Source organism: Ictalurus punctatus, chromosome 22 (assembly GCF_001660625.3).
Source record: "Ictalurus punctatus breed USDA103 chromosome 22, Coco_2.0, whole genome shotgun sequence".
NCBI classification, from domain to species: Eukaryota; Metazoa; Chordata; class Actinopteri; order Siluriformes; family Ictaluridae; genus Ictalurus; species Ictalurus punctatus.
Window position 1 is genome coordinate 6,278,797 of NC_030437.2, and position 15,000 is coordinate 6,293,796.

At 40.1% G+C, this 15,000-nt stretch overlaps 1 protein-coding gene across 5 annotated transcripts in view; it reads left to right on the forward strand.

Annotated features, from left to right (window-relative positions):
* The window catches only part of LOC108256036 (uncharacterized), an 82,826-nt gene that overhangs the window by 27,704 nt on the left and 40,122 nt on the right, over window positions 1–15,000 (forward strand). For all 5 annotated transcript variants that reach the window (XM_017452514.3, XM_053674555.1, XM_017452515.3 and 2 more), the window contains one exon: window positions 9,316–9,438. In XM_017452514.3, coding sequence (XP_017308003.1) covers window positions 9,316–9,438 — 123 coding nt within the window. The remainder of the gene's footprint in view (window positions 1–9,315; window positions 9,439–15,000) is intronic.

A 15,000-nucleotide genomic window follows, 5' to 3' on the forward strand; every position in this document is an offset into this window, starting at 1 on the left:
ACCAAACTAAAAACCAGAATGCTTTTCGGCAAGAATCCTATAAACATTGTGTTTTTTAAAAAAAAAAAAGCCTTTATATGCATAATATATAAACTGGATATGTTCTGTAAATTGATTTCTAAGCATTGTAGCTATGCCCAATTCATAAATAACTAAAGAACTGGGTCAAAGTATTATAGAGAAAAGGTGACTTCGAGAATTAAAGCATGCGAAGAAAAAAAAGCGGAATTGGCTGAACATAAATTTCAAGCACTCACGTGCACAGTGGCCTTGCAGTCTTGAATACATCACTGTTTGTTCCTACAACACATTCTAAGCAATAGAAATATTAATACATTTATATTAATGTAAAACATTTGAATGGCTTTTGTGAGCTACACAATTAACTTTATTAGCCCTAATCCCTTCACTCGTCACATTTAATATTTGGTGCACATGACCTGTGTTTACTTGCTTGCTAACATCTACAGATTAGAGGTAGCATTTACAATTTTACTATGGCAACCAGCTGAGAACTATGCTCTTTTTTTTGCTTAACATAAAGCAGCGATCAGACCAAACACAAATACAATTCTCCCAGAGGAAAAGCCATTTCACTGAATGTGAGCAGACATGGCGTATAAAAGACTCATTTGTTCCTGGTAACGGTTACCTTTGCTTCACACAATGATTTGATTTGACCTATTAATTTGTCAACCACATCCTTCATTTCAATACTCTTTTCAGCATGCCCTTATCACAGCTCAGGGGAAGATTTTAAAATAAGAACTTGCCCATGGGACTCCCCAAGGGCAAATGGCAAGAGCATGTTAAAAAGAGTATTGAAACTGGGCGTCGCCCTGAGCCAGGAGAAAACAAGAAAGCGGTACTGTGGTGTCTAGTCTGTTAAAAAACAAACAACACAAAATGCTACAGAGCATTTGGACGTGATAAACCTTACTCTGTATTCTTGGAAGGGAGACCACACAGAGCAGCTCTTTATAGGGTCATTTTAAAACTAGTGATGACAAGCATTTACTTCAAATTCGGCTCCTAAATGAAACTGGAAGTTTTTGTTGCTTAGTCCATCAATTTTTTAAAAAAATGCTACATAGGCTATCTTGTTGTTGCTTCTGGAAAGCTCTCGAGTGACCAAACAGAAAGACGTTTTCCCATCCGTGGCCAGAAGCCGAGGGAGCAAAATTGGCCGTGATCTCCAGGTGGGAGCGATGGGAATACTCTGTCAATCTCAGCGACGACACTAGCCAATCACGGGCTTCTATGAGCTCATGTATGTGGATAGCACTTTCCTTCGAGTGTGTTACGCTGCCCTGTGATGCAGCATGAGTAGCAGTTTGAAAAGAAACCATTGGCTGCTTTCATGTGTCTCTGAGGAAGCACGTGTTGGACTTCACCCTCCCCATTTGGTAGTTGCTGTGTGATAAAGGAGAGCTGGCTGGTGGGTGACCAAACTGGGGAGAAAATGCAGAAAAGTCCAAAAGTCTGGCTTCTTGCTCTGAAGGGTGGAGCATTCAGAGAGTAATTATAATATATATTATTCTGAAAAAGCATTATTTTCAAAATCTCTGCTGTTTCTTTTACTCTATATTTACGTTTATTCACTTTAAAAAGAAATAACATTGCGCTTTAGGGAGCTGTTTTTGTTTTTCTTCTTCTTTTATTTCCTTTGATTCATGCCAAGCATTAGAACAGCAGGCCATTTTTTTTTACTCTCTTATCAGATGAGAGAAATGTCATCCTAAGTAAGCTCCTTAACAAGAGCAGTTTGTCGGCCTGGCCTTGAGGAACCGAGGGAGGATGTGTTTCATACAGCCGTGTCTGAGGCCATATTTGGTGCGAGGGCCGCGACTGGGATTCTCATCTGCTCTGCATCTGGATATCATCATATTAGCGTTCCACCTTGTTAGACGTGCACCCTGCCTACGCAGAGCTGCTGCTGATGTGTATTAAGAAGGATGATATGAATTATATCTAGGAGGGGTGTTTAAAAGCCTTGGTGTGATGCTCGTTATTGACGGCTGCAGGATGATATCAGAGGTCATATTGCACAGTATGTGATCCCAGGACTGATGCTTTGCTGTCTCAAATAAGCTCATTGGTGCTGCTTGAAATCTGATGGAGAGGAAGCAAGACATACTGAGCATAGCCTATCGAGCTTGTGATTCAGTCTGTTCAGTGGTGTATTGAACTGCAGCTGCAGAGCTGCCTTTGTCAGTCTTAATTAGAGCCGAGAATCTGTTGCTTTGTACAAATCCTAAGAGAACCCTGTTGCTATGAAAAGAAGGCCATGAAACGTAATTAAGCGCTGGGTGCTCTTAGGTGAGGTATGAAGATAGCTTGAAAGATGGATGTGTACACCTAGACAGCCACAGAAAGACTGTGATGTAGAAATGCGTTCTTGTGATAAGGCGCTGACCCCAGTGGGCGCAGGCCATCTGGATGGATTGCTGGCACCGAGCATCTGCAGAAGCCCTTATGTGAGTGAGAGAGAGCGAGAGAGGTTGCGAATGAGCCGAGCACAAGAGAGTCAGTGCGGCTGTTCCAGGGCCGTAGCTGACACATGGATCACTGTAATTACTGGGCAGTCCAGGGCTGGTTATTAGTTTAGGGAATGTCAGGGGCGTATATCAAACCCAATTTGCTTCGTAGCTTGAGAGGTCACTCATCTTCCTGTGCCTCCTTCCCTCCCTCAGAGCAGCAGGGTGGGTAGCCTTCGCCACATACACACCATGACAAAGACTAGGCTGTGCTACTTTTTTTTCTTTTTTTCTTTTCAGAACTGCTTGTAATATCAGTCGTCCAATTGTGCAACATGGCTTTACGAAAAAACAAAGCTTGTCAAAGTCAAGATAATGATCATGCTGGTTTGAGCAGGAAACCATTACATTTTTTTTTCTGCATATTTTGTTTTTCCATTTTACACCTCCAGGGTTGAGGGTTTAAATCCTGCCTCCACTCTGTGTGCGTGGAGCGTGCATTTTCTCACCGGGGTTTCCTCCGGGTACTCCGGTTTCCTCCCCCAGTCCAAAGACATGCATTGTAGGCTGATTGGCATTTCCAAATTGTCCATAGAGTGTGAATGGGTGTGTGCAAACCTGCCCTGCGATGGGTTGACACCCCGTCGAGGGTGTCCTGCCTTGTGCCCAAAGTCTTCTGGGATAGGCTCCAGGCTCTGTGCAACCCTGTGTAGGATGAGTGGTACAGAAAATGGATGGATGGACTTGCAGGGCTTAAAAAGGCTAGTGTTGTGGTGAATTAATGATCAGAAGTAATGTCTGTCTGTCAGTTGTTCTATGTACTGTGTCTATCTGTCTGTTATTCTATCAATCTCTCTGTTTATCTACCTGTCTGTTTGTCTCTTGGTCTATAATTATGCATATCTCTATTTTAATATTTGGATGGCTGCATGGATTGATGGATGGATAGATAGATATTTCAAGCATTCTGTCAGTCATTCTATCTGTTGTTTTGTGTCCTCTTGTTCTATCTGTCTGTAGCAGCTATAAACAGCCCCTGTCGTGGAACACAAAAAAAGAAGTACTGGCACTGGAGACACCTTCCATGAATTTATATAAACGTCTCCCTAAAGAAATCGTGGTTTATAGTTAATCTGTTTATTATTTGTTTCTTAATCATGTGGAGCATCCACCGTAATTGTCCCTGTGAATTAGCTGTTGCTATAGAAACATTTACGCATTATAACGACTGCATTAATATAAACCTGTGATTAAACATGCAGGTGCTGCTCTTATAGAGAATTGAGCGACACTTCTAATCAGAGAATTCAATAGTTGTGAGGTATGACTCGGTCTAACAGATTCATATTTCTGCCCTCATATTATCAATAAGCTGATCGCTGTACAATCAGGGGTTCCCTGAGCAGATAACCTGATACTGATAAGCTGATAACCCTGCTGAATACCTCTGCTAACAGACTGAGCAGTTGTGTGTTTCCGACCCCATGCCTTTATTTTTAACACGTTTCTTTGATCGCTTTCTGACAACTTTTATGCTAATACAGTGCCCTGCTCGTGCCGGCTGTCAGATGGCCTCAAAGGTGGCAGTGGCGCTGCTGTCCCTCTGGAGGCTGATTGAATGTTTGACGGTCGTTCCAGTGTCTGGAAAGATGTGACTTGAGGCCATTAAAAGGGCGCTGTCCTGGTTTGTGTACCTGTATCGGAGGAATGCAGCAGATGGTGCACTTGGCATGACCGCATGAGCGCAGGGGAACGACTAGCCTTCATTTCAATTACGCTTCACTGCCCATGCTATGAGGCTGAGCCCACCTGGAGAGGAACTTCATTATGTTCTCTTTGTCTCTGCACTGAGGCACGACTGCTGGACCTGTCGTCAGTGGTGTTTGACGGGAGGCTGGAATAATGAACAAACTAGAAACGGTTACCTTTGGGATGGATTGGAGAAAGCTGTTTAATAACATACTCTTGCCTGTATTGAACCATTTAGTAAAGTAAGTTTAGGAGATATATCCGTAGCTAGATTCTATAGCATCTAGACCAAACCCTTGAAATCAAGCACTTTCCTGTAGGCCCCAAAAAATCCGGGGATAGAAAATACTGACTGATTTAATATATATTGTATTTTTCTAATAATATTATATTGTAGCATAATATATTGTAAAAATACAGTCCCCTCTGAAACTATTGGAACAGTAAGGCCAATTCATTTGTTTGTTCTATACACCAAAGACATTGAGTTTGAGATCTGTAGATGGACGCCGTATGAGACGAGAGTTTCGGCTTTTATTTCCTGGTATTTGCATGAAGATGTGTTAAACAACATAAAACACAGAACCTTTTGTATCAGAAAACCCCATTTTTAGGCGAGCAAAAGTATAGGAACAGAGAAAAAGTCTTGACGTAAATGAAATTATATAACACTTAATATTTGGTTGCATATCCCTTACTTGCAATAACTGCATCGAGTCTGCGACACATTGACGTCACCAAATCGTCGGTTCCTTCTTTTGTGATGCCTTTTTAGGCTTTAACACAGCCTCTTCCAGTTTTTGTTTGTTTCGGGGGGTTTCTCCTGTCCGTCTCCTGTTCAGGAGGTGAAATGCTGCTCAACTGGGGTGAAATCTGGTGGCCAGTCTAGAACCTTCCACTTTTTCCATCCTGATAAAGTCCTTTGTTGAGTTGATAGTGTGTTTTGAATCATTGTCTTGCTGCATGATAAAGTTCTTCATGATTAATCTGGAGGGGAATTTTGGAGGGGACTCTAGGCTAATTGTCATGAGTAGTCCTAAATTGCGACCATGGCAAATGTAAGGAACATGCGCCACTTCGGATTAAACTATGCTGCATGTCCAAGTAACCCATGTCTGCCTGCACTGAAAACACGGTTTTAAAATATTTCATTCCTCTTGGATGGTTTTTAGTTTGGCGTAAGAGTTTCAACAGAGTTGTTCCAACAGGGTTTTTTCATTTTTATTAAACTTACTTAATCATAAATTATCCAGGGGGTATAACACGTGAGCTCAGTTTGTGATTTTGTGAACTGAACGTCGTCGTTATCCAACATGCTAATTATATGAGGAGGACAAGGTACTGTTTTCGTTGCTTAATCAGTGCGATATGCTAATTAACCAACTAAGCTAATGTTTGCTATAAACACAGTATTGGTTATTATGCTAAATTTTGGCTAGTGTTACGTTACTTATAATAGGACAAAGCATATTGAGCCTCAATCTTGTGAAAATCTGTGACAAATGTGAGCTAGTTTACTATTTGCATATCGTGTGTATTCATAGATCCTGTTTTGTCTTTTGTTTTTTTAAAAAAAAAAAAAAAAGTGAATAGAGGTATCGAGATTTTATTTATTTATTTTTATTTTTTTTCTAGTTTCTTGGACTTAAACACTAGAGAACAGCTTCACGGTAATTAAATGAGAAAGATGAACACACCTATAAATAAATCCTTTAAATAAACATGTAGGCACATAGATGTATTCTTTATTCTATGGAGTCTTCACAGAGGCTTGTTTGTGATCGAACACTGTGCCATTGATTGCGAATGGTAATTGCAGCCTGGAGAAATGATCTTCACAGAAGAGCTAAAGTCTGTGGGCTGCGTATTTACTGACAGGAACAGAGTGTGTACAGTTTGCCTTAAAGTATTCCTGCTATGCAGAGCTCTGCTCCTGAGAGATAAGCTGTGAGGAGTAGAGGAAATGTTGTTTACCTCAAAATCCAACCTTGTTGTGAGCTTAGCATCCAGACACTGATTAGCTTCCTCTGGGAATTTACACTTGCCTTGTTTGCACTTCAAATAAACGGCAAACTGCAAAGACAGCTAGAAAACAGTTTTCCATTTAAGAGCAATGAACATATAAATCACATTTTGTAGCCATCATTACGTGCGTGATTCGATGATGATGCAAAATCTGCAATTATTACATACACCAATGAGCCATAACAGTAAAATCACTGACGGGTGACGTGAATAACATTTGAATATCTCGTTATAACGGCACCCGTCAAGGGGTGGGATATATTAGGCAGGAAGTGAGCAGTCAGTTCTAGAAGTTGATGTGTTGGAAGCAGGAAAAATGGGTAAGCGTAAAGATCTGAGCGACTTTAATAAGGGCCAAATTGTGATGGCAAGACGACGAGATCGGAGCATCTCCAAAACGGCAGGTCTTATGGGGTGTTCCTGGTATGCAGTGGTTACTACCTAACAAAAGTGATCCAAGGAAGAACAACCAGTGAACCGGCAAGAGGGTCATGGGTACCCATGGCTTGTTGATGCACGTGGGTAGTGAAGGCTACCCAGTTTGGTCCGAGTTTGAAACATTTCACCATCAAGGGTATTCAAGTCTGATTAAGCAACTAACATGACTAAATGGTGACAACGGTTCCCTTTTCATGCTTAAGCATTACCTCTTAGTATTGCCATAAATAAGACACCAGTTCAAAGTAGTTCTGTTTTGTCATGGTAATTTATGTTACCAATTTTAGCAGGAAACCCCCAAAGAACAGCGAGAACATGCAAACTCTGTGCACATAGCGCGGAGGTGGGATTCGAACCCCCAGAAGCCATGAAAGTTCATGTTTAGAAAACAGGAGACATTGAACTACACCCTGTTTGTTACATGTTTATCGGTTCAGATACAGTACACTTTGATACTCTGATACTCTGAAATAATTTGCTGGGTCCAAATCTGGTCTGTGATACGTTAGGTAATGAGCTCTAGTCTGTTGTGTGATTCAATTTTACCTCACTGTTGGCAACACCGTGTACTTGCATGTGTGGTTGGGTGTGTGTGTGTAGCTTGGCAGTCCAAAAATATAATTTGTAATGGGGACATGAGGCGAGTAGAGCCACTTCAACTGATCAGGGTAATGTTAGTGTTTTGGTGGATGATGGTTCATGCTAATGATAATGCAAATGGATCGTGTGCACTATATAGTGAAGGGTCAATCAATCATATCTCTTTGGTTTTTGGTAGATTTGCCTGCTAGCTAGTGAAGAATACGATGACTAATGAGGGGAATGTCAAATCACATGAAATTGTGAACATGTACTATAGAAAGAAGTCATTCATTTCCTCCATTCCGTCTCTGATGAGTGTTCTTAATTGTACTGCAGAAGGTACTAGTTTTAAGCTAAACTGTGCTGCCATATGAATACGTGTAAATGCTCTCGCAGTACTTAAAGTAAACAATCCTACATACAGTATGCTTCTTAGTTCCACAGGTGTCCATATTTCATGCCAGCAGCTCTCAGATCAATGGCACAGCTGCTGTCTGTGCTCTCAGGCTGATCTTCCTGTCTAAGCTTAGTTTTTTTTTTTTCTTTCTCTTGCCGTGAGATTATTTAACTCTGGTGTGCTAGAAAGTATGTACTACCCCCGAGCATCATCAATGTACACTCTGCTTCTCCAGACTAATTTTCTGCTCGTTATGTGAGCACCAGCTAGAGAACATTTCCTTCACATTCCTTTTCCTCCACAGCCTAAAGCAGTGTCGTTAAATCAGAATAAGCTCCGATGACAGGAAATCACATATATAATGTATATAGTCCTGGGCCAGTTCAGGCTCTGGAAATGAGAGGGAGGTGGTAAATAAGAATATGGTATTAGCTGAAATGAGTATTAAGCAATAAAGATAAAACTTTTGTGTGGAGGAAGATTATTGAAAATCTTTATAGTAGACAGCAATGGAAATCTGTTTAAAGTCTGCCTTTTCTAATTGAGTGTAAACATAGACTTGTTTGAATCCAGTTTTCAACTCTTTTACAATTATTCTTCGTCAACGCTGTACAAGAAGATCCAAATAGCATTTCTGCCAAATTGTATAACCGACTCTGAGATAAGGTGTGTTCCCAGTATCAGATTATACGATAAAGATCCTTTAACGATAGACCTGCGATTAAGGAAAATTATGTTTATGTCATCAATCGGCGCGATCTGAGCTTGTGCAGGAAATCAGCTTGTATAAACAGAAACATTTTTCATCGTGAGCTTGGGGTAATAAAGATATTTCTGCCCATTAGCATGTTTCGTTTACATTTCACATTTGTCACTACCATATTTGTAGCTGTCCCATGAGTCTTGCATAATCCTATGCCGTCGTCCTAATGCTAGCTTTTAGAGTGTCTTACTCTCAGATTTTAATCAAAAAACTGTGAGAACTTAGTCGTGGACTGTCTTTGGTTGCGAATGGATCACAGCGCACAAAATCAGGCGGTAAACGGTACAGTGTAAAGCCGGCTTTAGCAGAAGATATGGATCTGGACGGAAGGATGCAGAGTAAAAATATTCCCCAAAGGAATATTGTCAGACTTTCAGCTTCATCAATTTTTTCCCCCCCGTCTCTCTTTTTCTCTCTACTTCGTTTCACAAAGTATTAAAAAAAAAAAAACTCACTTATTTCCATCTCACCCTAGTTTTCCTTTATTTCACAGGCAAAGAGCACAAACTTTCACTTCAACACAAGCCAGTTACAAAACACTGGTGCACATTCTGTATAGAAAGGATCACATACAGTTTTATTACTGCCACTTTTGGCATTGAAGTTAGAATGCATAAGTCTATTTTTCATATTCCGCTCGATCAGCACAGCCTCTGAAGGTGCAACTGCTTTGATATTCCTGGTTCTGCGCTGCAGAAAAATATTTCCGATGTCCTTTGAAGTTCACCTTTTATATTGAAGGTAAAGAAGCTTTAATCTTTAGGTATTGTCCCAATAATCCAGCGCCTTTGATGTCCAAGTGTAGGAAGGGCCCTAAAGAGTGAAGGTTGGACAGTAGCCGAGGGTCACTGATGGAAGCTCATCTGCTCTTGTTGTTTTTATAGGTGACTTCCCTGGAGGATCTCGCCATGCCCTGGATACTGACTAGGTCGAAACTGAGCAAGCAGCCCACCACCCTGCTGGATCTCTGCTATGGCAAGACGAAGAACCTAAACCTTCAGGAAGTGGTGAGTCGGTTAAGTCCAAGTCCACCATTATATAAAAATGGTAATATGTTTCATTTGGTAAGGAGTTGTTGTCTGTTTTGTTTGTTTGTTTGTTTGTTTGTTTGTTTGTTTGTTTTTGTTTTGTGGGTTGACTGGTAAAGAGTATTGTCTTTATGGATGGCATGTTTTAGAATTGGAATGAGATTTATCATCTATCCCCAGTGTGAGGCTGCAGATAACCTAGAGCCCTCATCTCGCCCATTGTCCTGGTCTCTGGTCACTGTCCCCAGTGTGTCATATCACAGTATCACTAATCTAACCGCACCTTGGTCTGTGTTACAATGGAAATCAATTTAGCTCCCAGTAGATTTCATGAAATCTGTGAACACTTTGAATGAACTGGCAACGGCTGTCCTCATTCTATACCTCCTAGTCATGGATTATTCTTATTCACATGTTAACATATATCTCTTATAAATACAGTATAAAATATACATTCAGCGTGGATTCAAATGAGTCGTTTTCAATAGAACCATTGCTTGAGTCATGCTAGGCTTATAATTCAGTGTTCTTTCAATGCTCAGTGAATACAACAAGCTGGCAAAGTCAAAGCTCTTCATTATCATATGCACACAAACTGCAACGAAATTCTTACTTGCATGCTGTTCTTCAAGACTACCATAACACTACAGACATATTCACAGCTCAAAGACAACACCAATGCAACACTTATCCAACATTAACCAGCTAGAGTTTATAGGTAATAGTAGAATTTCAAACTATAAATTTTAATTCCTTTCACTAAATAAATAATTTAAAAAAACACGGCCTGCTGTGTTCCAACCGGGATTCAGGATCCTCGTCTTAAACTGCAGTGGCATACTGTGTGGTTGATTTTGCTTTGGAAAGCAAAAAAAGAAAAAAGTGTGCAAGGGAATGCAATGGATGAAGCATAAAAACTAGCAGATTTAAAGAGGGTTCATGTATCTTCCTCCAAATGCCCCTACAAATCATTTTACTTGCGCAAGACGAATGCGGTAAAATCACCGTATCCACATAACTGAACACATTTCCACAATGCACTATATATACACTACTGTGAAAAAGTCATAGATAGCCTATATTTATATACACCTTTTGTCTTACATACTTATACAATGGCCACTGCGTTAGTGTGTCAGGAGAAAAGAAAAAAATAGATATCCGGATATTAATTTTTAAAAAAATGACATTACAGAGAAATATCTGCATTTAGTTTGACCATATTAAGTAATATGCTTTTTTTTTTTTTTTTCTTGTAAGAACATCACTGATGCATGCTGGGATTTTACTTGCAGATGCCTGTAACCAGCCAATTTTCTCAGGAAACTGCACAACAGTGTAACTAAGAGAATGTATGCTGCTTTAAATGTGAAAGAAAATGATAAATGGATTCAGTTCTTATTGGTTGTTTTATAGTTCAGGAGTGTACAAATCATAAATTCATTAGCTATCCCACTGGGCAAGTGAAAGCTTCAGTGTGCTTGCCCAGTCCAATGTATTCTTTTCCTGGGCACCTCATTAACTAAACTAAAAAGCAGCACAGCTAAAGTAATTGTGTATTAACCCTTTAACTGCATGGTGTGGCCATATGGCAACAGTTAATTATCTCCAGGTTTTTGATAAACAATAATACAAAACTCCTATTCTCCTATGAATCTGGAAAAAGGGGGCTATAACTTTGACATGACATAAAAAAAAATAAAAAAAATGCCATGTCACATGACCAGGAAGTGCTGTTTGCAAGTTTTCTGCAATCACATGACGTGGTGAAAGGGCTCATCGGAGGGCTGTCAAATTTTGATTAACACTAATGTTTGATTACACTATCTGAGATAGGTTAACTTTAATTTGATATATTTTTATAGTTTATGTATTTTGAGTATTCTGTTAAATGGTCAAACATGCTGTCATGCTATGGGACTGCAGTTTGTGCATTCATGAATTGAAACAGGCCCTACGTTTTGCAGTTGCACCTTATTTTCTACATTTCATGTTTCAAGAAAAAGAATGAAGAAGATACTTCACCCAAAACATGTTTGGATTTCATTTATGTATGTATTCTTATTCTGAGTAAATCCATCCACATACATTTTGCAACAGTAATGACCCTCCACCCACACACACACACACTCACACACTTTATCACTCGATAAAGTGGGCTATCACTAGAGTTATATGGCATTATCTGGCATCAAGATAATTAATGAGCCTAGTAAAAGTTAAAGGGTCACACCAGTAGCCGGATCACATGTTTATTTCTTGTTTGTTGCCACAGAATTGAAGTGCTTTTTTCGAAGTTTGAGAAGCTTTTTTTGAATAAATAAGTTTGTTAAAACCTCCCTATTGACTTTTGTTTTGCAAAGGAAAACTACATGAACCTATTAAATGAAAGGTTTCCTTTTGCAAAAAAAATAGTCAATAGGGAGGTTTTAACAAACTTATTTATTTTTAATCTGGTTTTTGGACTGTAAATGAAAAACTGACAGCTAGTCCACGTTGTACTATTTACCTTTTCAGTTGAAATGTTTCATTTCATTTCTGTTCCGTATATAACAGAATTTGTATAACTCAGATTGTATATTTATACAATATCGATATTATATCATCACATTCCCCCTGCTCTACATTCTACTGCTGAGTTGAATGTATTCGCGCTCCATACTTAAGACACTACTGTATGTTGCCGTACCGTGTATTGTACTAACGGTAAATAGTCTGCACTTATATAGCGCTTTTTTAACCTTAGCGGTTCCAAAGCGCTTTACACCGTGTCTCATTCACACACACACTCACACACACACACTCACACACCAACGGTAGCAGAGCTGCCATGCAAGGTGCTAACTTGCCATCGGGAGCAACTTGGGGTTCAGCGTCTTGCCCAAGGACACTTCGGCATGTGGAGTCACGTGAGCCGGGAATCGAACCACCAACCCTACGATTAGTGGACGACCCGCTCTACCACCTGATCCACAGCCGCCACATATGTGGCTTTTCCAAATATATTTGTAAAGTGATAGCATTTAGATATAGTATGTCCTTTCGCTTCACTGTTGGAGTAAAGGGAGAAAACCATTACCGTTATAAAGATTGAAAAGGCAAGAAAATGGATAAAACAGCACCTCATTTGGTTGAATCTCAGCATTTAAGCAAAAAAACCCGCCTATCTCGGACTTGTCTTCTTTTAAAATGACCCATAAATCTTCCTGGACATCAAGTCAAAATCAGATTACAAATAATTGGAACCCAAACATGATACAGTGCTTGAGAGCGTGAGATGTACATTCGTTATCACCTGGGGGAAATGGTGTGTCATTCATAGCTGTAGAAATAGAAATCGTGTGGAGACTATTTTCAGGGCGTCTGGGATGGTATCCCCCCCATCCCCATCCTTACGCAAGAGTAATTGTTTGTCAAATAGATGGGTCCCTACTCTATCCTCGGCTTTGTAGAGCTTCAAGAGAGATTTCACCCTAAATTTCACTCGGTTCCTTTCCCATTTCCGCACCCTCCTATTCTCCACGGTGGGCGAAATAACAAAAGGGAATGTCATGAAGCAATTTGAATTTAAAGTGGATTTTTCTTTGACCACCGTCCCCGGAGAGCAGCAGCACAGCTGCACACGCATGACCGTAGAATTCCTCACAAAAACGGAGAGCGGGTCTTTTACCTGCGCAGTTGTACGGCACAAAGTTTGCACGAAGAAAATTCCGAATAAACAGCACTTGAACTGATTTTTGAATCAGCACGATGAAAACGAAGTGAAATCGCGGAGCAGTGTATGTGTGTGGGTTTTAATCACTGTTCTCTCTGTTGAATCGTTTTGTCATATCAGGCTTAAAATATGGTAATCATCTATTTAACATTTGATGAGTTTAATCGGAGTCAGACTGGGACATGGTAAATGGGGACCGCAGGGGTTTTCAGCAGCACCTCCACAGCCTTAATGACATTTGTATATAATGAGGCCTCGTATGGCGCTATGTTAAAGTCATTAGAAGAAGACAGTGTGATTTCATTCTTGCTTAAATGAATTCAAATAGCCTTCGAGTAATAGATGGTACGCATCTGGTGCTGAACTCATCTAAAGTGTGATGTATTTCATTTCCTTCCGCTGCATTTGTAAGACACGTTGTTGTTCGTTTGATTAAACCATTTAACGATGATTTATTATTAATAAAGTGATTCGCAAATGGGATAGATTCCATTGTCTTTGCTACATTTTAGAGACGATTCATTTCAGTGGCGATTTTAATGGGGGAAAAAAAGGGTGCACCGATTGGGGGGGGGGTCGCAAGGCACTGCAAGGCACGTATTACTGGTGTAGTTGTGACAACGAGCTGTCCAGTGGTCTCCATGATCCTGCTTCACAGAGAGAAACAGACAGTTGAATGTAGACAGGGATGATTAGGCATGGCAGGACAGATGGGAAACACATGGGGCTGGACATGTTTTCTCATACACACACATTTCGCAAACACACAAGTACCTCCATGGTGGGAGGAGCTTCCTGCAGTTGCGTCTTTCTCGTTACTGCTTGCCAGTAGCTGTCAAAATGGATGTGTTCAGGCTCACCTCTCAAAGCTGTGTGTGTGTGTGTGTGTGTGTGTGTGTGTGTGTGTGTAAGCCTGAGAGATACAGCTATTCCAGTGTTGGAAGCATTATTAGCTTTTAATTTTCATCTCTGATATGAACTGAGCAGCGTAGAAGCATATTGTGTGTGTGTGTGTGTGTGTGTGTGTGTGTGTGTGTGTGCATAATTTAAGACTGATTTCAAATTCAAGTCAAATTGCAAAATATATCTTTACAATTGCATTTCCATGAACAACAACATGCAATGGCTGCCAAAAATCAAATGTCATGTTTTCAGTGCAGTCGTTGGCATTTTATTGTCAGTGTGTAAACTGGTATGATTGTACCATATAGGATGTCCATATAGGATTTCAGAGTTTTATTCATTTTATTTTTTTTAGATTGTTGCGGCCAAGATTTGTTTATTTTGTTGCGGCTTTTTTAAAAATTAGCGGTTTTTTTTTGTACCTTTTTGCAGAAAACTGCTCGACTTGGCACGAAATTGTTTTGCGCGGGCTTTCACAGTGATGTTTGTTGGTAGGTGAGACCTTTTTAGCAGCCCTCGTGTTCGATGCAATTGGGTGAATGTGTTTTGATGACATCACGTGACGCGTCTTGGGCCAAATCTGTGGTAATTTTGAAGAATTGTTTTTTTTTTTTTTTTTTTTTTTTTTTTTTTTTTGAAAAACGCCTTTTGCACTCTTGTTTGGTTTTGCATTTTTGCTGTCAGTGAGATTCGTCTGTCAATCAAGCGTCAAACGTTCTGAGACGGCCATTTTGGCGTTTTGTAGGAAAGTATCGGTTTAACCTTTTGGTGGTGAAAATACTGAGATCGTATCAACAGTTCGAGCTAGAGGACATTTCACTCGAAGCTGAATTTCTCTTGTTTTGGGCTGACATATCGTCATGTCGTTGGAATGTTGGACGAGTTCAGTAGCACAGAGTTTATATGCAAGTCTACATGTAGAA